This window comes from Squalius cephalus (genome assembly GCF_949319135.1).
Source record: "Squalius cephalus genome assembly, chromosome: 12".
Taxonomy (NCBI): domain Eukaryota; kingdom Metazoa; phylum Chordata; class Actinopteri; order Cypriniformes; family Leuciscidae; genus Squalius; species Squalius cephalus.
Genome location: NC_137133.1, coordinates 10,096,197 through 10,122,789, shown reverse-complemented (window position 1 = coordinate 10,122,789; position 26,593 = coordinate 10,096,197). Strand labels below are relative to the sequence as shown.

The 26,593-nt window shown below is 37.7% G+C and overlaps 2 protein-coding genes across 6 annotated transcripts in view; one reads left to right on the top strand and one right to left on the bottom strand.

The window, feature by feature from the left end:
- The window catches only part of fip1l1a (FIP1 like 1a), a 34,756-nt gene extending 28,740 nt beyond the window's left edge, over nt 1-6,016 (bottom strand). Inside the window, exons 1-8 of one of the 5 annotated variants that reach the window (XM_079888348.1) lie at nt 5,737-6,016; nt 4,373-4,418; nt 2,814-2,859; nt 2,621-2,697; nt 2,435-2,484; nt 1,822-1,914; nt 1,552-1,679; nt 704-744 (exon numbers count right to left, since the gene is read on the bottom strand). In XM_079888348.1, coding sequence (XP_079744474.1) covers nt 704-744; nt 1,552-1,679; nt 1,822-1,914; nt 2,435-2,484; nt 2,621-2,697; nt 2,814-2,859; nt 4,373-4,418; nt 5,737-5,806 — 551 coding nt within the window. In that variant the 5' untranslated portion in view covers nt 5,807-6,016. Of the gene's footprint in view, nt 1-703; nt 745-1,551; nt 1,680-1,821; nt 1,915-2,420; nt 2,485-2,620; nt 2,698-2,813; nt 2,860-4,372; nt 4,419-5,736 lie in introns of all 5 variants that reach the window. The other 4 variants (XM_079888347.1, XM_079888350.1, XM_079888349.1 and 1 more) reach the window with 4 other exon arrangements.
- A 272-nt stretch (nt 6,017-6,288) lies between these two features.
- Nucleotides 6,289-26,593, top strand: part of scfd2 (sec1 family domain containing 2) — a 125,560-nt gene continuing 105,255 nt past the window's right edge. The window contains exons 1-4 of the mRNA XM_079888340.1: nt 6,289-7,223; nt 8,006-8,174; nt 19,861-19,988; nt 24,932-25,107. Of these exons, the coding sequence (XP_079744466.1) occupies nt 6,410-7,223; nt 8,006-8,174; nt 19,861-19,988; nt 24,932-25,107 (1,287 nt within the window). The 5' untranslated portion in view covers nt 6,289-6,409. The remainder of the gene's footprint in view (nt 7,224-8,005; nt 8,175-19,860; nt 19,989-24,931; nt 25,108-26,593) is intronic.

Here is a 26,593-nt window from a genome sequence, read left to right as displayed (position 1 = left end):
AACTAACAATATGCAAGTGCTATGACACTTTCCAGTTTAATCTAACACAGTACCTGTAGGCCTATTTTTTTTTTTTTTTTTAAAATAATAGATATAGAATAGAAGATAAAGTGTTAGTATTAATGGATCAAGTGTTGCCGAAAAAGATGCGTCTTTAGCCGTTTCTTGAAAATGAACACGGACTCAGCCGCTCTGGTTGAGCTGGGCAGGTCATTCCAAAAGCAGGGAACAGACCAGGAAAAGGTCAGAGAAATAGTTTAAAAAAAAATTACATTAACTATAGCAACGCTACTTCCTCTTCATTAGAGATTCTTAATACAATTTGTTTTACACTGTATGCAAAGGCTGACTGGCCTTCTCTTACGTGTTGTAAGCTGTTCCATAGTGCACCTCTTCAATTTAAATGACAGCTTATAGTGGGCTGATATATAGCCTATCGTGTGCTGAGTTTGGAAGCATCCTCTCTACTTCTGGGAAAATACTTCAGAATACCTGTAAAGGGTTTTAGGACTCAAGCCAAAGACATTTTAAACCAAAATGTTGGCTACTGTCAGTGTTTTAAAGTGACAGTTCACCAGAAAAAATAACAATCTGTTATTATTGACCCACATCTTGTTCCAAGAAAGAAATTGTCTGAAATGTGTGTATGGGTTGTTCTGATTGGTTAACACTGATAAGTTTGATTTAGGGTTCATGTACACACCTGGATGAGTATTCAGACAGATCACTAGAACTCTGATGCACCTGGAAAGAGAGAGAGAGAGAGAGAGAGAGAGAGAGAGAGAGAGAGAGAGAGAGAGAGAGAGAGAGAGAGAGAGAGAGAGCACACATTCATATGAAGAGACACATATTCTGTGTAGACAAGTGATCTAAAACGTCTTGGGCCGTCTAAAGTGGCAGCATTTTAAGTCACCATAGGTGCTTCCAAAGTAAAATGTGTTCTAAAAGGTATAAATCCAGTAAGTTGCCTCCTAAGATACCTTGTTTTATCCAAATTATAAGGTAGCTACACATGCGAAGGCAGTCCCAGAAAACACTGCAACAAGCTCAATGGAAAAAATTAAAAATTTAAATCTGGCAGACAAGGCAATAGAGTGGTGCAGGCCAAAACGTGGAAACAAGTTAGCATTTTAGCACGTCCGGTTCCATCGTCCAGAAGACAATGGGCTTTTTAAATGGGGTTTTGGTCAAATGGCTGAACTAAAGTCTGTGGTGAACACAAGCTCATGACACTTTCACGTTTTATTCTACGACATAAAATACAGAGGCTGTCGGGGACATTAAACGTCATCACGCTGAACAGCTAAACTCAGTTCGCTTTTACAGCCTCATTATGCTCAGTCACGAGGTTTCATGACAGTTAGGATGCTCCCTTAGAAGGTAGCTGTCTATGTAGGCAGCAACCTATTTAACAAGGTATTTCACTAGGCTTTGGAACAGAGCTGGCATGTCTGAAACAGCAGTAAATGCCCTGTCACAACTAATTATCAACATCCTAGTATAAAACATCATGAGAGAAGTGAGGGCATATTTTAGATCTGCTAAATGTACCATTATTTTGCTGGATGACGACAGGCTCAGGATCTCTAGGCTCATGCGTAATCGTCTTTGTTTGTCACAGTATGCCTTCCAGGTGTCCTCATTAAAACCATAGTTAAAGTAGTCAGACAGATCCGCACCTGCGTTTATACACAACATGCGCTGTGAGAGTTTGTACTAGAGAAAACGTACATTTGAATCTGAGGTACACTAACAAACACAAACACACACACACACACACACACACACACACTTTACAAGTCTTAACGCAATCAACTGCACCTGGTTTCCTCCATGGCTTCTCCTCAAAGGACTCCACATCCACCTGCAGGACTCTGCCTTCAGCATCCAGATCCAGCCCTCTAGACTTGGAGCCTGACTCACAGTAGATAAGACTTTAGAGGCTGCATTCTCACATACAGATCAAACCAAACCCAGAGAAATTTCCTAAGGGGATCCTTATAATAGACGTGTCATTTTTATTTTTATTTTATCAAATAAATGGTCAATAAAAGGAAAGTTTGACAACCTCAGGAGGTCAAATTAGAAACACAATTAGATGAGCTCTGAGCTGTATTGCTGTCTATTCATTGATAAAAAAAAAAAAAATCTATAAATTAAATAAAAATATTAGTTTGATAATTTTCCCCCTTTATAAAAACTCGGGGTGGAATACATTCAACACTGCAATAATTGTAAATACAGAGAATTTTTTTTTTTTTTTACTTGTTTGCAATAGGTCCAAATGATGTAATGGGGAAAATAATGCAGTAAATTTGGGGCACATTACGTGTTTGGTAATTAAAATGTTCTAATATTTAAAAATAGTTTTTACTACAGAGTAATATATGTGTTGAATATCAAATCAACAGATTAATTACCTGCACTTTATTACCTGATACAGAGGACTTTATGTTCAGATTGATGGAACTGGAACCAAATGACCTACAGAATTAACCACAAAGAGACAATTAAGTATCATTATAGCAATCTATTAGACCCAAAATGCCTTAAGACATAAGTATCTCTGTATGACATGAGAAGGCTTGACAATGTCAAAACCTCTAACTGAATTACTCACAAGCCCTGAGATCCGCCTGTTTTTATGTCACCGATGGTCACACAGACATCATCATCATCACTGTCTGATTCACTCTCCTTTGAGGGGGAAAACCAAACGGATGTGTTTGTAAAGTTAAATTAATGCCCTACATTATCATGACAAAAAATTCAATAAATAAAAAGTTTAAAACATGTTTTGCTAAAACAAGAACCTGGTAGCTGAGTCTATTCACACCATCCACATCACCAATCAGAGCACTGCGGAAGTAAGACATTTTATAACCAATTAGATTATACAATAATGCAAATGTATTGAATGATCCAAAAAAATAAATTAGGCTACATTTTCAAACTAGGGAAAAATATGGATTAAATTGAAATAACTGACAGTTTGGGAAAGCAATTCATACACAAGAGGTTTGAAGCAAATTATTTTTATTTTAATATACACACGTGTATTAATCACGTATTCTTAATTGAAGTGTAGGTCAGGTCAGGTGTGTGTTCTGTAGGAGAAACTTCATTTTCCTTCAGATGCACAGACTTCCTTTCAGCGTCATCTGCCTGTCTGATTTAATCACATGCACTAATTGAAGCTACAGAACAATAAAAATGCTTTTACACTAAGCAAAAATGGGCAATGAGCAGGATCAATTTACAAGCACATCTTTAGCTGCAGGCCTACATTAGTTTAAGTGAGGCCTATATCACTGCGGCCTCATCAGGCTTATTTAAGGCCAATGCAACGTGAGGGAAAATTCTCGCTTGGGTTTGAGTTTTGCCCCGACCCTAATGAAGGTAAAGCAATCCAACCGATGAAAAACGCTGCGTCGACTCCAAGAAACAGCTAACACGTCTCTACACTATGCTGGGAAGCGGAGGAATAAAACAATGGTTAATATTCCTTCTCATTCCTACTCCAGTGAGCAAATAAGAGGAGCTTATACTGTATTAGCTCTGTGCACATCCAATGCTGAATTTAACAAGCGTCCAAAGAGTTCCATCAGACACGCGTGGCTTGATCCAATTTCTGAGCATTTTTTTTGCAAAGAGGCCTATCGGCACAGACGTGTCCCATACCCATGGTCATTACTAAGCGGTGAAATGGGCATTAAATATACACGCTTCATTTGTACACAGCTACTTGCCCTAACAGGAAATAAATGTGTCAGCCTCTCTCGTTCTGAGTCGGCACACCATTAGGTCTTGTAAACTTTCAGTTCAAATGGAAAATCAGCCGGGGCTAAAGTGACCTGAAAGTTACTGACATTGCCAGCAGCAGAAAGTCCCACAACGGCAGAGAATTTAAATGTTAATGTTTGTGTGTGTGTGTGCTTGTGTTGGGGACATGTATTAGTAAATGCGGATGAAGCAGATTTGTATATGCTAATGTAAACAAAAGTGAGGAAAAACTACTTAAAAAAAAAAAAAAAGAGGCAAACAGACATTTTGGAGAAGATTAATAAATCAACTGCCTGATTCAAGCTATGCCAACAAAATACTGCAATAATTAATCCAAAAGTCTTTTTACACCAGAGTTCAAACTATTATGCTCAGGGCTGTAGCAATCATTATAACACTTTCAGAGATTTTATGCAGAGTTGTGAACTGTCTACAAAAGTCTGGATAAGCATCCATTCATTCAGACTTCGATAAAAGGCCAGTGATGGTAACATATTAGAAACTATCAACCAAGTTCCACTCCATCAAATCGCAAGTTTCTCATTGGAAACTCATCAATAGCTCGAGACATTTGCTTTGGCGCACTCACCTGAACACTTCCTTTTCTGTTGTCTCTTCTTCGTCCAAATTGTCATCTATTTATGATAAAGAGATTAGCACAAGACTTGTGTTTTCACATGAAGACAGACAGATGTTGTATATAGATTGAAGTTGAAGAAGTTTATGGTTAATTAATTCTATAAAGCCTACTTCTATTATATTTGATACACAAATTTCCATGGCCTCTAAATTATCAATGCAATCAATACTTTGCTGAAAAACCTGTTGTACACAATCTTCCACATGTCTTCTGCCAACTGACTGATAGTTTATATTTTTAGCAAGTACAAGTCAAATTCTAAAAACAACCCCATACAGGTCATATGTGTATTTTTGCTGTGAAATCTGAATATCTTTTATATCGTGAGAAATATTTTTAAAAGTGAGTATCAAATATAAGAAATCAGGCTGAGTTTCCCAAAAGCATCATAAGCCTAAGTTGATCATAGAGACCATTGGTGAATTGTTCTACGATCAACTTTTGGGAAATGCAGCCCAGATCTCTCAATAATCAATGTATTACACTGAATGATATGTCACATATACGTCCTCCCACAACAAAAACTACAGAGCTTTGATCATAAAACTATTTTAATATCATCTTACTAAATATTATTGATACAGTGTGACAACTGACATGTACATGCATGTTATGTAAGTAGTAGTGTGTAATAAATAGCCTATCTCTTTACATTACAAGCCAATAATTTCATATTTTGGCCATATATGTATCAGCAACTGCATGATACTCAAAAACACAAAACAACAACTAAAAAAAAAAATTATGAGGGACTTCACATGAATCAAAAAACGTATCAGATGGTGGAATCAATTTCATAATGTAAAATGCAGCCAGTTTAAGAACGGATCAATTTAAGACCATTTTAAAACCTGATATTCAGAATGTAATCTCTACATTAGATTATATAATTTTTTTCTTCACTCTGATTCCTCTAAATTGAACATGATACAGCATTTTTCATGACCTTTTTGCCATATTTTACATGGAAAATGAATTAACAAATAAAACAAACAAACAAATAGTTTAAAATGAGCTGTCTAACTGCTTTTAAATGTAGCAGCACTTACATTATGTTATGTTAGGTGTGTAAATGTATTTATGCCATATCTCTGTAGGGTAGATTTGAAAGTAAATGTTACGAAAAGCGTGCAGCTGGATAAATAACGGTCTCTCTCTGTTGTAATAAACTTAGGGTCAGATCCCTGATTAAAAACGTATTCTTTTGGTTTAGTAGATGTTGGTCTGGTCAGCTTATTTTCATCTCATCGCGAGGACGCTGGATTGCCTTCAGTCAGTTTTAAAGTTTGATCGTCCGTTTGTTTATTTCTCACCTCCATAAAGCCAGTCAGTCTCGTCATCAGTGCTCTCATCAGCTGTTTTCTCTACCTCTCGTGTGGACATGATCACCTCCGGGTTTTTGAGCTTTGATTTGAGAGTTTAATTCAGTGAATCACCGAGTTCGACAAAGTAACGTAGTGTGATAATAGTTTCAGGGGTTACTGTCACAGCTGTCACAGTAGTGACACGCCACGTGTTGGTGTAGCAGGTGCGCGTTACCAAAGAGACGCACGCGCACGTGTGGAGGACCGCAGGAAGTTCAGCATCACAAATTAAAAGCGTGATGTTTGTTCATTTATTCATTTATTTATGGACAAACGCGAGCTCACTTCACTATTCAAAACTTTTTTTTATATAACTGACAAATTCTTGCCTTTATTCTTTATTCTTACCTGTTAATGTGTTAGAATATTTTAAACAATGACCATATAATCAAAGGCAACCATGTTGAAAAGGCAAGCGATTTTCATGTATATAATATACCATCATATTTCACTTTTCAAAACTCCCAGCTGATTGCTACACCATGACGCATAACTACCGCGACGCCTCTGCGCCACGTCACCTTTGAGAGACTCACATGGGTTTGTTTTGAATGGTGTCTGTTTGACAGTTCTGCTGTTGTATTCGTTCATCTCATTTTAAAACGCCAGCATTTGCGGAAATATGTTGCCCACGGATGGTGTCGTGTGTTTCCCCGGTCAGACGTGGGAAAAAGTGCTATCAAAAGTAAAAAAGGCTGTTGTTTTCATGGATGATCGGTGTTCGGAGAGTCTGCACTGGAACGGGGGAGCTGCGCTTCTGTTTGAGGCTGGAGCTCGAAACATCAAACAGTTCTCAAGCTTTGAATCAGGTAGAGAGAATGAACCCAAAGCTGTGTTTGTGGTCAGCACCGTGCTGAAAGGTAGAACCGCAGACATTATCAAAGACATCATATCCCTCAGTCGCTTCCAGTACTGTGTGGTGTTCACAACTGTTCCTCACTCCCTTCACCTCCTTGCGAATAATGTGAACGCTGATCTGGAGAGGAACCCGGTGTTTGAGCAGTTTGAAGAGAAACTGTGTGAGTGGATGGGTGATATGAACTATACTTCTGAGGTCATGCATGCTCCTGTGGTCTTTGCCCCTCTGACCCAGCACCTTCAACTTTTGCCTGCTTTCTCTGATATCTTCCCTTTATTGGAGGTTGATCTTCAGTCCATCAACGAGAAGAGGCCGGAGAAAAAACGATTTGGGAGTCTGATGGATGTGGATATGAACTCTCTCCCACCTGAGCTGCAGATTCAGATTAAAGCTCTGGCTTCGGCCCTCAACGCCCTGTTTGAGTTCATCAGCACCCGTGAGGAGAGCTTTTCGGTGGGTCCGATGAGCCGTCTGATCGCAGGGGAGCTCGCCAATCACCCACAGGCCAAAAACAGGAGGAAGGCGGCCCCCAATAAAGCATCAGTGGTGTTTGTTGATAGAACCCTTGATCTTACAGGTGTAGTCAAATGTGTCAAAATACATATTCAATCATTGGTACTCAAGGCAAGGCACTACAGGAAAAACCATTGATTTTTCACGGACTGGTCAATTTTGATATTATGAATTATTTTACTTACTTGTCTTCTTTCAGACTAGTGGAAGAATAATACACATTTAAGTGTTTATTTTATTAAAATGTATCTATTTGCATCTTTAGATTAAAAAACACCTTACATAGCTATACAGGCAATTTTCTCAAAATATTATTATTATTTTTTTCATGCACTGAGGCAGAAATCTCCACTTCATTAACAGTTGTCTACACCAAATGTATCTATATTCTATAGGGGTTTACAGAGGGGTTCATTTGTATATAATCTGCTTGATTTGTAACATTTTATTGGTAAAATACGGTGACTTTCCTGCTGTTAAAAGTATTTATGGGGTGATAAATATAGATATCCAAATGGCCTGTGTAAAAACCTTAAACTCTAATATGCCAGCAAAATAAAACGTGAATTTTGAACCTGGCTTTTCCTGGTAGATTTCTATTCTAAGCCTATTTGCATATAAACATAACATAACAAAACTTATAAGAAAACAGTTATCTTAATGTACTCAGCTGGGGTAGTATAGTGAAACCTATTAGTTTTTTGTTTTTTTTACCCTGTTCACCTGTGCCTTGCCTTATGCCACATCATGGTGCCATATATTATAACACAGTATGACTTGTTCTAATTCTGTGTCCTTTCAAAACGTAATTACTTTTTCCTGTTTCTCTTATTTCCCAATCTATAGGGGCTGTTGGCCATCATGGTGACAATCTGGTTGAGAAAATCCTGTCAGTGTTACCACAGTTGCCAGGTCATGTGACTGATGTTCAGGTGGACATGTTGGAGCTCACACACCTGAAGCAGACAACTGATAAAAATGGCATTTTGGCACCAGGCTGCTTGGCACAGAACCAGTAAGTCTTTTTCTTGTTGTTGTTTTTTTAAAATAGAAAACACCCAAAAGCACTCTTGTAAAGACCATGCAAAGAACATGCAATGAGTGCATATTCACATTGTGGAAAAAAAAAAAATTGATATCTTGATTACTTTTTTATTGTCTCAGAAGCATTATATTTTTTAATTAAGCGTTTTAAATTAAATGATTACATGTTCATGATGGGCTGGTTATAATATTAACTGGTTTAAGGTATTAACATGCAGGTTCAGACCTATGGTTTGATCTAGGAGCCGATTGTAACGGAATAGCATTGTATTTAAGGGGATAGTTCACCCAAAAAATGAAAATGCTGTCATTATTTACTCACCCCCATTTCACTTAAAGCCTGTATAACATTCTTTCTTCTGTTGAACACAAAAGTTGTTTTCAAAAGTGTTGTTGTTCCATTGAATGAAAGTCAGTAGGGTCTAATATTGTTTTGACCCCGCTGACTTTAAAAATATCCACAGAAGAAAGAGTCATACAGGTTTTAAACATGAGGGTGAGTAAATAATATCAGAATTGTCTTTTTGGGTTGAATCATCCCTTTAAGAGCAAAATATGTAACCAAAGGTTACTCCAAGGTACCAAAATTTCAGAAATCTTTAATAATACTAGCAATTCTCAATACCAATTTAGGTACCAATTTATATATATATATTCATATATTCTTACCGGTAAATATTTTATTTAACTATTTAAAATGTTATATATACAATGCACATTGCACACACATACATAATTTAAAAATAGCTTAAAAAATGAAAATTAAACAGTATTAAATTGCAAAAATATTAAAATGCAGTACTTGTTGTTGTTTTTTCTTTGTCATTATTTCTGTTTGCTCAATTTTAAGGACATAATAGGCTGTGGCAGTGGCATATAAACATCAGATTTCTTGACCTGTCTGTCTGATAGTTTTGTCATCACTGCTGTAAAGGGAATGTCCCTACTGTAGTTTGGCTTAGACCAAAAACCTCAGTGCTGGTAAAGGATTAGAGAAATGCGGCTGTTCTTAAAGTCTGTCTGTTCACAGAAGGAAAAATCAGAGGAAACCATGAGACTTGGTTCCCCACATGTTGGCACAGGAACAATGCCCGGCCAAGTATTTTTAATGGAGAACCACCATTTCTTTAGTCATCATTTTGTGTGTATTTGAATAACTAAACGGGTTTGCTGGAGTTCTTGCCGATGTCATTTCCCACGGGGCGGGATGTGGTAATGAATGACCCCAAATTTCTGCTGTTCTGTGTGATATTGTCGTGCTGCTCAATTGTTTTAACGCACATCTGGCTCACTTTCTGACTGTAAAATAATGTTTTTCCTAAATGAACCCAGTCATGGTTTTTGATGGGAATTTTTAGCTAAATATATGCCCTTTGGTTCAACTCAGTCATGAGTGAAATCATCAACTGTCATAATTTTTGGTGTAATTACGACCATATAACCTTGCTGGCAGATGATTTTGTGGTGATTGTCATAGTATTCTCTTGATACAAGACTTTTTTCGAAGCAAGATGTGTCAGTGTCAAAACTGAACCTACTTCATCTGGAAGTTAAATGGCATCAGTATTGAAACCCAAACGCTGTTTACGACCCATTAGGTCTAAACCACTAGTTAAACGTGAGGTTTTGTTAAAAGAGGAACTTGTTTCGTATGTCTGTTTTCTTTCCAGATCCCATCAGACAGGGATTCAGGGAGCACATGCCCATGGAAAAAAATTCAACTCCAGAGCGATTGAGTTAATGGGACAGGAACTCCTCTATGAGCTAATGATGCCAATGAATAAACCAATTTCACCTTCATTCCATGCAGCCAAAGCTGCCAGATTGATCTTGTCTCCATTGTGGGCTCCCATTGTGGGCTCCCATTGTGACTATTTGTCATCTCAACCCTGTTCAATCAGTGTTGATGGAGAGCATTGAAGCTGCTGTTTTACCTACACACACAGATGAATACCATATTCCAAGACCACATCCCTTTACTGCCATTAGCTGGTTACAGTAGCACCGCAGTCCTGAGTACAAACACACTCTTGAGACCTCCATGTAAATATACAAGCGCTTACTGTTAGCCAGATGGTGTGGAGACTGAATGGGACAACTCTCCGTTTGAAGAGCTTTCTGTCACATATAATGATGACCTGTGTTCTTTTACAACAGGAACAGTCAGAATTAAGTGTTATGCAACCATTCTCATGACCTTCTCTAAATCTTTTACAAAACATGAATTGGTCTGACATACAATTGGTTTACATGCACAAAATGACTGAAGAGATTATTTTAATGAGATGCAGTATTTATTATAAGTCTATGCAAATGTTGGCCTTATGTGAAAATGCCTTTTGCTTGGCTGATCATGTCCTTGACTAGAGCAGCGTGAGCACAGGGAATTGCCTGACAGGCTTGGCACATTTCTCCTAAGGACTATAAAAAAACATGCTCTGATCCCAAATAAGCTTAATCGTGCTTCCAAATGCAGAGATTTTGTACCTGACAGTCTAGATTCATTCGTCACTGTATATAAGCCACCCTATATATGGAGAGTATAATCCATGCAGGTTTTTAAAATGTTGAATGTGGAATAACGATAGTAGAGTATCTGCAGATACCACTTGATCTTTCTTTGGTTCATCAGAATTATATTATGTTCATGCACCAAACTTTACCAAAGTTTCCTTTAGTCTGTTTTATATTATATTATATTATATTATATTATATTATATTATATTATATTATATTATATTATATTATATTATATTATATTATATTATATTTAGGGCTGTCAAACGATTAATCGCGATTAATTGCATCCAAAATAAAAGTTTGTGTTTACATAATATATGTGTGTGTACGGTGTAAAATTATTTTCTATATATAAATACACACACATGCATGTATATATTTAAGAAATATTTGCATGTATATACTGTGTATATATATTTATATTATATATAATTTATATTATATATAAATATTTTACATATAAATAACACATTTTTCTTAAATATATCGATGTTTGACAGCCCTAATTATATTATATTATATTATATTATATTATATTATATTATATTATATTATATTATATTATATTATATTATATTATATTATATTATATTATATTATATTATATTAATTATATAAAATATAATATATATATATATATATATATAATATAAATTTATATAATTTAAAATTTATATAATTATTTCTTTGTTATACTTTTCAAGAAATAATTTTGGGCAAAAGAGAAGGGCTAGACCAGGGAATTTTCCCTCTCAAAATGTGGCAGAAAGTTTTTTCTATATATTACTATATACATGTAATGTGTATAGTAATTCTTGTACTGTCAGTGAACTTGAAAGATTATCATATGTGTCTTGAGTGCTTGTTTGTGCAGTATGGGCTGTGTTGAAATATTCGATTTTGTATTGTAATGTTGTTTTAATGATCTATTAGTACTTGTGTAGTCGTGTGTGCTAATTACCTCAGTATGTGCTCATTCTGTCATTCTGTCATGACGTGATCGGCACTTTAACTGAGTAATGGATGTTTGCTCATGAGTGAATGTTTTTGTGTTGCTGCGTGTAGTTTTAGAATTCCCTAGGATGTCATGCTCAGTGTTTTTTTGTTTTTTTTAACTTCTGTATGTTTCTAATTTAAGTTTGAGGGCAAAAACACATTTATTTTGCCCACTCTCTCTGTATCTACACTGGTTCCCCTTTTTTTTTTCAGGCTTTATTCTCGGCTGGAGCTCTAGGACTCAGTGGAGGAGAACCAGTCCAGTTCCACACAGTCAAATCCATTCAGTGTGAGCGTGGGGATTTCTAGCTTTAGCTCAGCAGGGAAGCGAGTCACAAGGTTAGGGTTTGTTTAGCAGAGTCTAGACAAGCTCCAGGCAAATATCGAATCTTTTGATGCATTCTGACAGGGCCCAGCTGATCCTCAGGAGAGCAACTCAACTCCCTAGACTCTTACTGTCCTTAAAACGTCTCTCGAGACGTTGTATAATGCCAACTAAGTCATTCATTTCTGACTTAGTTTTGCTAGCCCAATATTCTAGGTCAAAGAATATGCACACATATCAAACAGATCATCCAAACACAAATAGTTTCATGCTTCACTTTCATTCCTCTACAGCTTCCACCTAGATTTTTTGTTTTTTTTTAAGAAAATATGAGTTGTGCTTGTCTGTGCAAAACATGTGCCACCACAATGAATGGGTTTACATGCACTTTAAAGATTTTTCAGTTTGACAAAATTATTTGTTTTTAAAAAAATGACTGAAACAGTCTGGTTTTTGTGATATCGGATTAACAGTTCTACATGATTGTAGTTAATTCAACTCTATTTGGTTCCTGTGTTGTGCGCCATGTTTTGAAAGACAGATAATCCACAACGCGTATTTTACAATTGAAATATTCGATTCAGCATTATCTAATGCTTACTGGTCAGGAAGGATCAATATAGAATACTCGTTATGTATAAATATCTTTGATAATCTAGCCTCAGGATAAGTCTATCCAATTATTATTATTATTATTTTCATTTTCGAACTGCTGTGATGCATACAACAACCAGTGTAATAAACTGCAGCCAGATTCATGTTCACCTGTTATGGATAAAACTGAATGCACTTTTAATGCCACTCGCTGGACATTTCACTTTAAAAGTAACACTGTTATATTAAGCAGAAGTGTTGCCACAGGCATGTTTTTCCAATGAGCCTGGGTTGCTTTCTTTTTATTAAGAACACATAAGAAGATATTTTGAAGACTGTTTCAAATGTTTATTAAAAGTCAGTTGGGTCCATTGTAGTATTAGACCCCACTGACCTTCATTAAACAGTATAAAGGGGAAAAAAAACACTGAGACAGTTTTTGAAATATCTTCTTTTATGCTCCATATAAGGCAGAAAGCAGTTTTTAAATGATGGCAGAGTTTTCATTTTGGGGTGAACGGTCTCTTTTTGTGATCAGTCCTAGGGGATTGTTCAGTCTGTAACCTTAGTGAGTGAGCAATGCTAATAAGGATGCTTGATTTAGCAAACACCGCTAATGATATTGGTTCTGACTGGGGTTTGTGGCCCAGCCCTGCAGTGCTGATACTGGCGTTGTTCTTGTCAGCTCAGGTGAATGTAATTGGCTGCATTGTGTTATTCTAGCCTAGCTATATCTATAGGTTCTGAAAAATATTTATGAAAGGTTTTATTTTAGGATCCTAATTGTGGGCTGTCTGGCTAATTTTGCCCTCTTTATTGTATGGTGTTTCCCGTTGTAATTGTAGGCTCTGTTTCAGGGTCGCTGGATTTAGTGTTGTTATGGGTGGTCATTTTCAGGCAGCCGTCTCTCGAGCGACCGGCACGGGCTGCTGATAGGAGACTTCCTCTTCCTCGCCTGTGAGAACGCCGGCTTTTAATAACAGTCTAGTTGTACACTGCGCCTATTCAGGTCTGACTGGAGAAATGTTCAGATTTCTCTGTGTTTTTACTGTGGTTGTGGGAGAAATGTGAGCGTTTTTGTAATGAAAGCTGTGTCTGGTGTTTTGGTAGGCTGAGTTTGAAATACTTCATGAGGACGTGAATTTATGTTCTTCGAAATGGTAGAATGCTGTCTCTGGTGGGATAGATTGTGCTGTGTGTGAAATTTTGGTTATAGCAGATTTGAAGACTTTGCTAAAGGAGGACTTTTTCACGCTCTTCTCTACTGCAACATCAACCAACCCTTTTAACTTCTTTTATTTCCCGCTCCAGTAATACAAATAGACAATTGCAATTGGCCAAGAATCTGTTTTTGGACTGGTAGAATGTGTGTGTGTGGTCAGGTGTGTTCCAGTCAGGCTGGTGTAATAGGTTGTTCTTGGCACTGCGGTAGAGCAGTGGTGCTTTGATTTTGTGTGTGTGGGACACTTCAGCTATGTCCTTGCTTATGTAAGGGTTTGTGACACACCCTCCCCACTTCAACCCATGTTTTACAACCATCTACCCAACTTTGTGCCCTATCCAGCCAGCATGAAACCCATATGTTGTATAAGAACTCCTCAAGACATTGGCATGAAAGTGTTAGTGTGTGTGTAGGGGGAAAGAAATGGACCACACTGCAGTGAGAGAAAACAACACTAAATGTCGAGCAGACACTGTGCTTGCATGCATATCACACGCTCTTTCACTGACGGCTAAAAAACAGTACTTTGTCTTTTGTCACACATTTGGCATGCTTATGAGTTCTTGAGTGTTTGTTGAAAGATCATATTGTTTACTCACTCTCGCACCCCTGCTAAATCCCTTCCAGTAGTTTCCTGTCTCTGATTGACAGGTGGGTTGTTAAATCAGAATATGGTGTCAGGCACACATCAGGCCCACACACGACTCTGACTTGTAGAAATTTTAGTCATATGCTGTCTCATTTCATCTCCTTTTCATCTGATCTTGTCTCATCCTCATTAACCTTGTCTCACCTTCTCTCATCTCATCTTTTGCATGTCATCTCCGTCCTGTGTCGTCTTATCTCATCTAATCTCCTTCTTATCTCTGACTTGTTGTGTTGTCTCATCTCATCTTGTTATATGTTATCTCCGTCTTCTGTTTTTGTCTCCCCTCATCTCTCTGACCTGTTGTCTCATCTCATCTCCTTCTCATCTCTCTAAATGTAGTTCTCATCTTGTTTTGTTTTGTCCAATACCATCTTTCTGTCTTGTGTTGTTTCGTCTCATCTTATCTTCTCATTTCTTCTCATCTTGTATCTCCTCTATTTTCCTCTCCTCTCCTCTGCTCCTGTTGACTTGTTTTGTCTCTCTTTCCATCTGTATTATATCTATCTGTCATATTTTTTCTCGTCTCATTCCTCTCCTCTCTTCTCCTCTGGTTGTACTGATTATCAAGTCAATCTATTTTCAGTGGAGCTGGAGGATTAAGTAGATTTAAATGAGATGAAGACATGCAGTATTGATACATGCAGAAACTCTAAACCCGCAGCGTGCTGTGAGTGCGCCGGCAACTTCTCCTGAAACTGTGACTCTGCTCCCATTCATTGTGTGTTAAAGGTTAGTGTCTGACTCTGGGATTTATCTTCCGCTCAGGGAGTCTCAACATGAAACAAAATGAGCCACAGATGAGAGAGATTTGTAATGTGTGTTTTTTGTGAGTGTGTGTATGCCAGTCTTTTTTAGATTAATGTTAGAAGATGTTGCCTTTATATGTGTCGCATTTTTATCTTAAAGATTGTAGCCGAATGATGCCTATCTTTATGGACAAAGATTATAGCCACTAAAAATGTCTGTAAATTTAATTGAACCATTCAACACACTCAAACACGCTCAAACAGCGAGAGTTGGTACTCACAATATATACATGTTTATACTTTTTCATCTTTTTTAGAACACTACCATTTAAATGTTTAGTTTCAGTAAGGTAAATAAATATAAATATACCACAGTAACCAAATCAGAATATTAGGATGATTTCTGAAGGATCATGTGATTGTATCTATTCTAATGATGCTGAAAATTGGCTTTGGCATCACAGGAATACATTTCATTGTAAAATGTAATATAATGTAATAATATTTATTAATAACTATAAATTAATCAATGAGTGTAAGCGACTTATTTCAGAAACATGAAAATCTTACCGACCCCCAAACTTTATATCACACTAAAATAATTGGTGATATCCTTCGGGAGACCTGAACAGTAATTGCAGCAAAAAGGCAGTTTCAAACCAGAACAAAAGATATTCAGCTGTGGTTATCAATGAAAACCAGCTATTACATAATCTCGTCCTCTGTGGATTTAAAGGCTCGAAACAACCCAATTTATTTAAGTCTCTTTGTTTGCCATCTCCCTTACTTCTCCAAATGATGCTTGCATAACAGTCATTCTCCAATCTCTTTGAGACGGTTGACATTTGTCTTTGAAGTGAAATGGCATGCTCGCTTTAGAGATACTTTTCAGATTTGAGAAACTTTCACTCCAGTTTCCTGTGCTCTTTCCATTATTAAATCCTGACAGGAAAAACTTGGACTGTATGTGCACTCTCTTTGTTTCTCTAATGATGAATTGAGGTTTTTGCTTGCTTTGTTTCTTATTTGAGTTTTGTTTATTTCTCTCAGAATACTGTTACAGATTATAATAAGCACGGAAAATACACACACCTCTCACGTAGAGCGTCTGCCAGGTCTCCTTGTGTGTGTGAGCATATGTGTGCATAGTGTCATTAGTCCTGCAAGTGGGCGTAATTGAAGAATAACTGACCTGGATTGAATGCTGCTAACGAATGGGGGTTGTTTGTTTCCTGTTGTTCATAAACACAGACTTAATCACCGTCTACTAAATCAATCTGCCCGTCACAACGATTATGGCATCGTAACACCGTGATAAAATAGCGGGTGTAACATTGATTTTGGGATTTTTCGGTTTATTTAAAGTGCGTTACATTGCAAAACACATAAAAGGTTATTATGAAACGGCATCCATTTATGGCTAATCACATTTGGAACCATTTTGTATGCAATTTAGTGTCTGTGCGTGTATGAAGACTGATTTTAAGGAGTTCAGGAACACTTAGTCAGTTGAAGTCCATTCTTAAGTGCTCAGTCATGTGTTTCCAGGAACCCTGAACTTCCCCTACCACACACACACACACACACACACACACTGGACTGTACAAGGAGGTAGTGGCGGGAATGGGTAATAAATATTTTGTCTTTGCAGACCAACACTGCCCTCCATAGGTTAGAGTACTAATGGAGCACAACGCTCTTATACAAACTCACTGAACCCCCTTGTCAGGACATCTAGCCTGGGGAACACTGCAGGAGAGGAGTGGAGTAAAAAGGGGGAGGTTTTTGGGGTAAATTGGAACCATGTTGCCCCTCCGAAACATTCCAAGCGGACCCCTCGTCTTCCTGGAATACACGCCGAGTCAACATACGCATGCACATAGAGAGGGTCCAGTCTTAACTCTGGCATGTAAACTACGCTGAAAATGTGTGCATCTGTTTATGACATGCATAATCCGTTCAGCCCCATTGCACAAGAAACACTACCTACCAACGGACACATAACATACTTGAACAGATTTCAAAGATCTGTGGTCTCTGAAGCTTGCTGAACGTCTACTAGCCCATTAAGATATCTTTGAGATGTCTTGAAATAGTCCTAGAACAAGTATAAGTCGAAACCTAGTCATCTTCCACATTTAAGAACAAATGTCATCCAAACTATGAATTTACACAAATTTAAGTATGGGAATTATGTAGAGGCCCAACAATGTTAAACAAATCAAAACTATCTTAATTTTTTATTGATTTATTGATTAATTTATTATTATAATTTTTTTTAATAGTTTTTAAAATTACAAAATTAATTTGTAGCAGTTAAGCATAGGTTTTTAAGGTCATGAGAAATTCACTCGAGTGTCCTTCTTTTGACTGGTAGTGTACACCTTCATTATATGGTGCTTAACCCAGTCTAATCTGGAAACACAATGGACTAAGCATTCCTTGCTTTTACAGTCTATTAAAAATTGAATGTTTTTTTCTGCTTTCTCAAAAATGTGCAAGTGTGACCAGCCCATCATGTGATCTTATTTTTCTTATACTTTCCCTTTTTGTTTTTGTCACATTTTTCAGATTACTGAGCCAGTTTGCGTTCTTGCGTTATCTGTCATGTTTTTGTACTGTCCCTCCACTCGCAATTCCCGACACAAGTCTGCGCTTTAGAACAACAAGCCCCATGTTTATTATGTAGGCTTTTGTCCTCCTCATTTTTGTTCCCTCTCTTTTTTGTCTCGTTTTTGGAGTAATGGAGTCAGACCTCTCTCTAGCACTGCCAAAACTCTGTCTGGAACACATTACAGCTGAGATCCAACACATGGCAAATGTTAGAGAGAGAGAGAGAGAGAGAGAGAGAAATAGACAGAGAGAGAGAGAAAGCAAAAAGAGCAAAAGAAAAACAGAGCAGGTTTAACATTTGGTTTCAGTGTCAGTAAAACACCCCCACCCTCCGTCGCTCGCCCTCATGTATCTTCCCTTTCTCCGTTCTGATTTCTTGTCCTTTGTTTCATGACATGCACCCTCACTTTCTCAGTCCCTTACCCTTTCTCCTCTTGTCCTTTCCTCAAAATTCTGCTCATTTACATATGATGTGTTTCCTCAGGCTGCCCGCCCCCCGCGAAAAAGACTTCATTTTATTCTGTCGCTTCTCCTCATCAAGAGTTTGTGTGAAGTTTCCACTGCTTTATTAATATGACAAGCAGCACATAAGCTGGAACACACACACACACACAATCCAAGAGATGATTAAAGACAGGAAGAGGAGGAGCCAGTGATGAAGAACAGAATGATGATGTCTCATTAGTACATGTCATAAGAGGAGATCATTTGGTGTATGAGAAACCCTTGCTGAATAATGATTGTAAAGTTACTAAAGAAAAGCTGTTTATTACTGATGGATGGAGAGGAGATTGAAAATGATGAATAGTCAATAGAGGGAAGCAGACTAATGATGTGTTATTGTGTCAATCTGCACTGCTTCTTAATTGTTTTTCTATGTAAACGCATACTTAACGGATGTCTTTGGCAGTTGTGATGCGCCTTTCTTTATGGGTGCCAAGTTTTTAAGATGCCATATCAAGTTAAAAGAACTTCAATTTTTACTAATGGGTCTCTAGACCCCCTACATTCTATTCCATTACTTTTGTCTAGCTGTTTTTGTAGTAATGTTTTTTTGTGTGAATGGCCCATTTGCACTGGGGTGTTGTGTAGCCTAGCGGTTAAAAGTCTGCCTGCTAACCAAAAGGTTACCGAACCACACAAAAAGAATCCAAAAGCTTTGTCAGCCGAACCCCTTTGACAGATGTTCTTCAGTCTAACTACACATTCACATATTCACAGTTTTCTGATTCATGGTTAATGCTCATATTGACATGCAGGTCAATTGATAAAATGTTTTTTTTTTTTTTTTTTTTTTTTCAACTCAAAAACCCCTGCAGTTCCCTCCCTAACTTTACTATTTCCCCCAATCAGGAAACCCTGCCCTAGAGCAAAACGCTTAACCCAGGTTAACCCACAGTCATTTGATGGTAAATAAAGATTTGATTTTTGGATTTGTTTTTTGTATGTGTTACCAATGGAGGAAGTTTAGCTCCGTTTTTAACTTTTTATGTTGACCAGTAATCCTTTGGCATCACACATTCACCACATTCATACAGAGGTATTCATACACTGGCTTTTTGTTGAAGTTTTTGGTATTCTTAGCTCTTTGATCATCCAATAGTAGTACGTGTAAGCATAGATAGAATTGTTGAGATCACTGTTGTGATCTTGTTTTTGGGGCTTTTTCTTTTCAATCCTTTAGGATCAAATCAGATAATCACCACCATTCCACACAACCCTTCATTATTTACTGTTTTTCAAGAAACTAAACCATACAAGTAAAATGAATTAAAACACTGATTTTTAAATCACTGTTTGTTTTTACATTAATTAGTATGAATATTAAATATAATATAAATAAGTATTTTTTTTATTTTTATTTACATCTGATTTAAATGTTTTTGGGTGTTGTTTTAGTCGTTCTAGTTCTTCTAGCTCTTGCCTTTGTGTGTTATGTGAATAAGAAATAAAAGAGAGTGACCCCCTCAATACCTGGCCTGTTTTCCACAGATCTGCCGCTGCACGGTTGCTATGGGAGACGATGCTGGTTGCTAAGCAAAAGGAGGCAGTGATGGAAGTGAGGAGGCAACTGGTGGAGGCAGCCAGCAAAGAGAACCTGCCAATCAAAATGAGTCTGGGTAAGACCACGGTCCATATTTAAAGCTGATAGACACGCACTGACTACATGAGGCACTCGAGAACATTATCTCAAATATACCTATTCCCTATGGACATTAAAAATGCACACAACACTACATTATTATTTCCACATAGATAGTGGTAATCCAAAAGGCTTCAGAAATCCAGAGTTTGTTTAATTAGCAAGGTAATTTATTTCCCAGCTTTTAATTGCTTTCAGAATAAAAAAATAGGCATTTTGCCCAAACAAAGAGCTTCCTGCGGCTTTACAGAACTTTCTTTTACATTTACTGGAGCTGATTTTCACTTGTTTGTGAGATGCTGCAGAATACTGTGTAACAAGACAAAAGTGTGTATTCAAAACCTTAATAAAGATTTTACATCAATAGCCATGACAAACATAGTGAACAATAGAGAGAGAGAGAGAGAGACTGAGTGTTAAAGGCAGAAAGAGTAGAAAATTGGAAAATGAATGAGACTGAGCAAGCGAGATTCAGTGGTTTTTAGTCAAGGACCCACAGCACCCCCTTCAGACAGCAAGTAGCAATGCATAAGGGTAGAACGCCCATGTAGCCACTGAGGAAATATGAACCTCATGTTGGGATCACATGCTCTCACACATATGTTCTAGAGGTGCTCTGCTGTTCATAACTTAAACAATAGAGTCTGAAATTAGGGGTAAAAATACACACAGGCATGCAAGACGTTCGCTGAGCTCTTAAATACACATGAAGACAATAGCTATAATCAGTATAATTAGTGTGTTAGAGTTGAAAAGGAGTAGAGTGGAAGACTTGTGGAAAAACTAAAGGTTTGGGTTTGCCTGTTGCTGCATTTGTTTTAGTTTAGCTTGGCCATTTTTACTTTAAACCGCTTTAATGTAAAAGTTTAACATCAGTTTTAGTTTTACTGGTTTTCTACAGTTTTAGTTAGTTTAGTTCAACCATTTTAGTGCAACATTTTAGGGTGTTTTCAGTATGACAGGTTTGGTTCAATTAAAACGAACTCTGGTGCGATTGCTCTGTTAGTGCGGTTCAATTGAATAAGTGTGAACGCTACCATCCGCACCAAACAACCGGCCCGAGACCCATCAAAAGGTGGGTCAGTCCGCTTCCAAACAAACTCTGGTGCTGTTTGACTGAAATATGAGCGTAACACGGACCAAAGACATCAGGCAAACCAAATACAGGACATGTATCATATGTAGACACGATGTTGCCCATTACAGCTTGGTACAGACGTCAGACTTTACAACGTCTCCTTGCAGCAGAACTTCATTTGTGTTCAATGGAGGAATTCCTGGCACAATTTTGACTCCTGAACATGTTTTATAAGCTCTTCATGAGTTCTCAGCTGGTCAAAATACCATCATATGTACACACATACAACGAGCGCGCTTAGTACAGAACACAGAAATGTTTTGGATGTTCGGTAAGTTCCGTCACAAAAAATACAACATAAAAGCTGGGGTTTTTTTTCTTTTGGTGTTAAAAATGACATTGTGAACATTAAGCAAACCAGGACTAAATGTATGAATTATTATTTTTTTAATATTTTTTTGGGTCTGCTTCAAAAGATCCAAGTGAACCGAACTACAAGTGTCAACACAGCCATAGTTTAACAGTTCAGTCAACCAGCACACAATTAATAAATTGAATCAGAATATCTAGAAAAAGCACAGACCCTAAATGACAGGGGGACAGTTCATTGGACCATAACCTCTAAACTGAATCTCAGAGTTGTTGCAGGTCATCTCATTTATGGTCTTACGAATGCAAACAAGACAGCACTTTTTGCTGTTTCTGTGGGGTTTGTTTTGAGGTTTTTTTTTTTTTCACATTTAACTGTCAAATCCTATGAATCAAATGCCCTTCTGGTTTGTGTAACAACATCCACATCAGTCTGGAAAGAGAATATCATGATACCAATATGGGTTTGTATTGCTAAACATGGTTCTGATTCAACAACACACATGGCTGTTCTTCCAAAGCGCACACACACTTACAGTACAGAAACTTTAGCCAACCTTTCTCACTGGATCACAGTTATTTCCTGATCTCCAAGCCAACAGAACTTTTACAGTGCCAGAACAATCATACTGCGTATCAAACAGAACAAGAACGCACACACGCGCACACACACACACACACACACACACACACACACAGAGAGAGAGAGAGAGAGTATTTTTCTTTGCAATGCAGTCACAGCTGTTATAGATTTTGTTTTGCTTCATCTTGTAGCATCAGAAGCATTATTCTGATTGGCTGTCGTAAAGTGTGCTCTGTAGGTCTTCATTTTTGCATGTGTGTGAACTCTGGTGGTCTTTTTGGCCATGTTAACGTGAGTGTGCTTGTCTCCGTGTACATACTCGGGGTCATTGCTGCCCTGTGTGTGTTTATGTACGTTCAGCCCTTGTTTCATGGTCATGTGATGGTTAGTCCTCCGTGTCTCTCTTATTTTTCTTCTAGCTTTCGGTCTGCTTGGAACAACTCTCTCTCTCTCTTTCTTTTTCCTGGTGAAGTTTTTCCTGGTGAAGTTGTTCCCGGCACATTATGCTGAGTGATTCTTGAGTATTTTGCTAGAGCTTTCTAAAGCTGACTCAATCTATAATAGCCCTTTTCAGTCTTTGGATATTTCTGGAAGAAAATCCATTTTCTCAGCATTATTTTATGAGCTGGCAAAATCTGATTGGTGTTACTAGACAGTGCCACCATTTTCCCTAACCTAGCCACCCTCAGAATGTGGCCATAGACATCAGAGCACTGCATTTTCCCTGATTCATTGCATACAAATGAGCTGGCGAAGGGTTCATTATTGAGGAAAAGGCTTTATGGGGTTAGTGGTTCTGCCTTTTTGTCTTTTTGTTTTGCCAGTTGTCAAACAGATTTCATGTGCATCTGCTCTCTGCAGATTTTTTTCTCAGAGATTTTTAGGCAATTAGTTTGCAGTAGTTGGAGAAGCTTCTAGACCCATAAACTAAACCATCTCCAGACTTGCAAATCCAGATTTTACTGCAGTTCTGGAGGTCAGTTTTCCCACTTACCCCCACCTAGAGTTTGACTTTTATCTGCAAGAATGCTGTCTGATGTGCATGTCCTAATTCTACACCTTGACGTCTCATTAACCGTTGTGATTTCATTGCTTTCTGTTTTTATATTAATTATGCTCATATAAGTAAGTGTTTCTCGAGAGGCACTGTTACAAAATACAAATTAATTGTATGCTTGTGAAATTTGGGCCATAATGAGGTTGGAGCTTGTGATCCTGTCATCTTAAGAAAATGACCCTCAGAAGAACCACAGGGCTCGGTGCTCAGCCCTCCAATGATTCAAACTCAATCTTCTATCATGTAACTGCCCTCAGGATGTCTGCCTGATTTTTGCTTTTGGTGCATTGCTTGTTCTAGTCATTTTCTAGCCAGCTTTCATTCTGTCCGCACTCTTTCGGTCTCTTGTTTGTGTGGTTGTGCGTTTGGCTGGGTTGAAGCAAACATTGGCTGCATTGGAGCACAGGCTATACTCTCACTTCTGGTGGCTGTATGTATGAATGTGAACCCAACCCCCTGTCTCAATGTTAACACACCAGCCTCCACTCCCCACCCCATTTTTCCTTCTTTTTGTTTTTTTGCTTTTCTGTTTTTTCCAAACTTTTATCTTTAGAAATTTGAGCATGATTTACAATATGATGTAATTGTACAGAAATACAGTTGTTTTGTCATTTGTTTTCGTATTGGATAAAACATGAAATCAGAAATGACTTAGATATACGTTTTTTTTGTTTGTTTGTTTTTTCATATTTATTATTAGCTGAAAGGATAACCAATTGGTTAAAAAGACAGAAATGGAATGAACTGCTGAACTACATGAAATATATTTCTCTTTCCCTCTCTCCATCTCAACCCATAATAACCCTTTAAAAAAAACTCCAGGGTCAGTGAGGATGTGTTTCTGTGTTTTTGGCTGAACTGTGCCAATGTAATAAATAAGCTCAGAAGATGACCACAGACAAACACTTTCAGCCTAAATCACATATACACTTATATTTTTGGCTTGTATGTCATACATGATGTTACAAACAGTGTGAACATTAGATCCATCATTCTTCCAGATGCACAGTTTCAACACAGATGGAGGAACTAAAGCATGCATGTTGTGGTTTGGTGGTGTGTTTGATCAGCAGTGTGTGCTGATTGGGATAATTTTACGAAGGTAAAATGATCTCCTCTGCCTCCCATAGTGTGCCTGTTTAGGTATTAATCTGTTTAAATGAAACTCAATAAACCTCTGCTTTGATTAGCATTGGAAGGTCCAAATAATTCTAGTGAATCAATTCATTCGAATGGTCTGACTGTTTCAATGAACTGGTTAAAACAATTCATTTAGAAGTGTTCCCAGAATTTATGAGGCATTTTATGTTTTAGTTGTGAATCAGTTTGAGCTAATCATGAAAAAGAACTTGTTCAAAAGAATGATTCATTTACAATTTAGGCATCACTTTGTACTTTCACAAAGTAAAGATGGTTTTACTTAGTGATTCATAAATCATTTTATTTCAATTGTTACAACTAAACATGGGCATACATTCGCAAATAAACTTACACACACATTGAGTTATGTTGAGTCAGTTCCTAGTAATATTATAGTCTTGTGTATTTCATAAGAACACACCCTGAAGAGACAGGATGACTTTTTTCCTTTACCATGGTGTGTGTGTGCGTGGGTGCGTATGCCCAGTAAATCTGTGTGTTGGTAATGGATTTGCATTGATGGGGACTGAAGTACATTTTCTCTGGAGTTCAAACAATGTTTGAAGTTTTGTTTGACACCAAAGATACAGATGAAGGTAAACACTGAATTCAGAATGACTGAATGTTGTTTTGTGTAACTGTTGAATCCAGACGACTTGAATAAGATGCTTATGTTTTTCTCTCTTTTCTCAGGGCGGGTTACAGCCGAACAGCTTTGTTCATATGTTCAGTTGTTTCGGGACAGTTGGGGGGCTCTGGAAAGTCACAGTGGGGTCCTACAGCTGGGTCTGGCTGCTGCTCAAGCTCTCCGTCATCCCGCTCTCCCGTGCTGGGACGCCTGCCTTGCTTTTGAGAGACTCCTCCTGCAGGTTAGTCAATCACACAGCTCACTGATCTGTTAATAACAGGCTATAGAGTTCTGTTTATGACATCCTGAATGCAATGCGCTACATATCTCTACTCTATTGTGAGAGTTAAAGATTAAGTGATTTCTGTAGGTGTCTCTTTGTCTAGTACTGTTCAAGTATTCATGTTTTTAAAGGACAATCGATATTTGCTGAAACAGCACTTGAATCTCAGAAGATCACCAGAAATCATGTTAAACCAGTTACATGCCCAGAAGTGTCCATCTAGTTTAGCACCATTTAGTTCATGGATATTTCTCTGTTGGCACTGTTCTGTGGCAGTAGTTACGTAAAGCTCCTGGATGTGTAATAGATTTCACAGGAGTGTATTCTAGCACTTCAGTCTCCAGTGATATCACTCTATACTCTAGAACTTATACTTTATCAGTCATGAGAATCTGACATCCCTCCATCCTTTATTTCATCCATCTTTTCATCCATCCATCCATTATTTAATACATCCTTCTGCAGTATTCATTCATACATTAATTTATTCATGCATCCATCAATCCATCCATTTGAGTATGTGTCCTTGTGCATGCCTGCCTAGGGACTACGGATGTTAATTAGCAATGTTGCTATAATCCGGCTTGTTTACATTTTGTATTTTATACTAATGTTCATTAACATGCATTAAAAATCAGATCCATCTGTCCGTTCGTCCATCAACTGATCCATCCGTTCATCCATTCATTTATCCATCTACCAATCCATCCATTCATCCATACTCATCCATATACCGATCCACTCAGTCATTCATCCATCCACCCACCGATCCATCCATTCATCCATCAATCCACTCATCTGTCTACCAATCTATCCATTAATCAATCTATCCTCTCATCCAACTACAGATCCATCCATCCATCCATCCCCTGATCTATCCATCTGACCAGACAACTAACCAAAAGTCTCTCTGTCTTTGTCAGATTCTAAGAAGCTTTATTGTCCTAATAAACACAGGCTTGTTTCGAGCAAATATGTGTGATACTAATGTTACATTATTTAGATTATCAGAATATCCGGTTCTATGTAGTATATCAATTTTTGTATTTTATCTTAATACAAATTGTACTGGTCATGTTGGTAATGAACTCTCTATAGTTTCCTCTGGTGTCTGCAGGTGCAGTGAGTGAGCGAGTGAGTGAGTAAACAGTCTAAACAGCCTAACTGGCAACAGCACTCAGTAAACATTCTGTGTTTGGCTTTGGGGGAAAAACAGAGAGATTCTTTAAGCATCAGTAGAGTTGCGAGACAGCTTGGATCGGAGTACTCCAGTGGGTGTTTAGCTCTCTGAGGACGCAGAAGTGAAAAGGAAATGCTTTCACTGAGGCCCGTCTGGGGCGGATACACGCGTGTGCATCACATCACAGGTCAAGGGTCAAATATGTTGAGGACAAGAGGGGAGTGAGGGAGATGTGGGTAGAGAGAAAGGACAGAGGCCTTAATG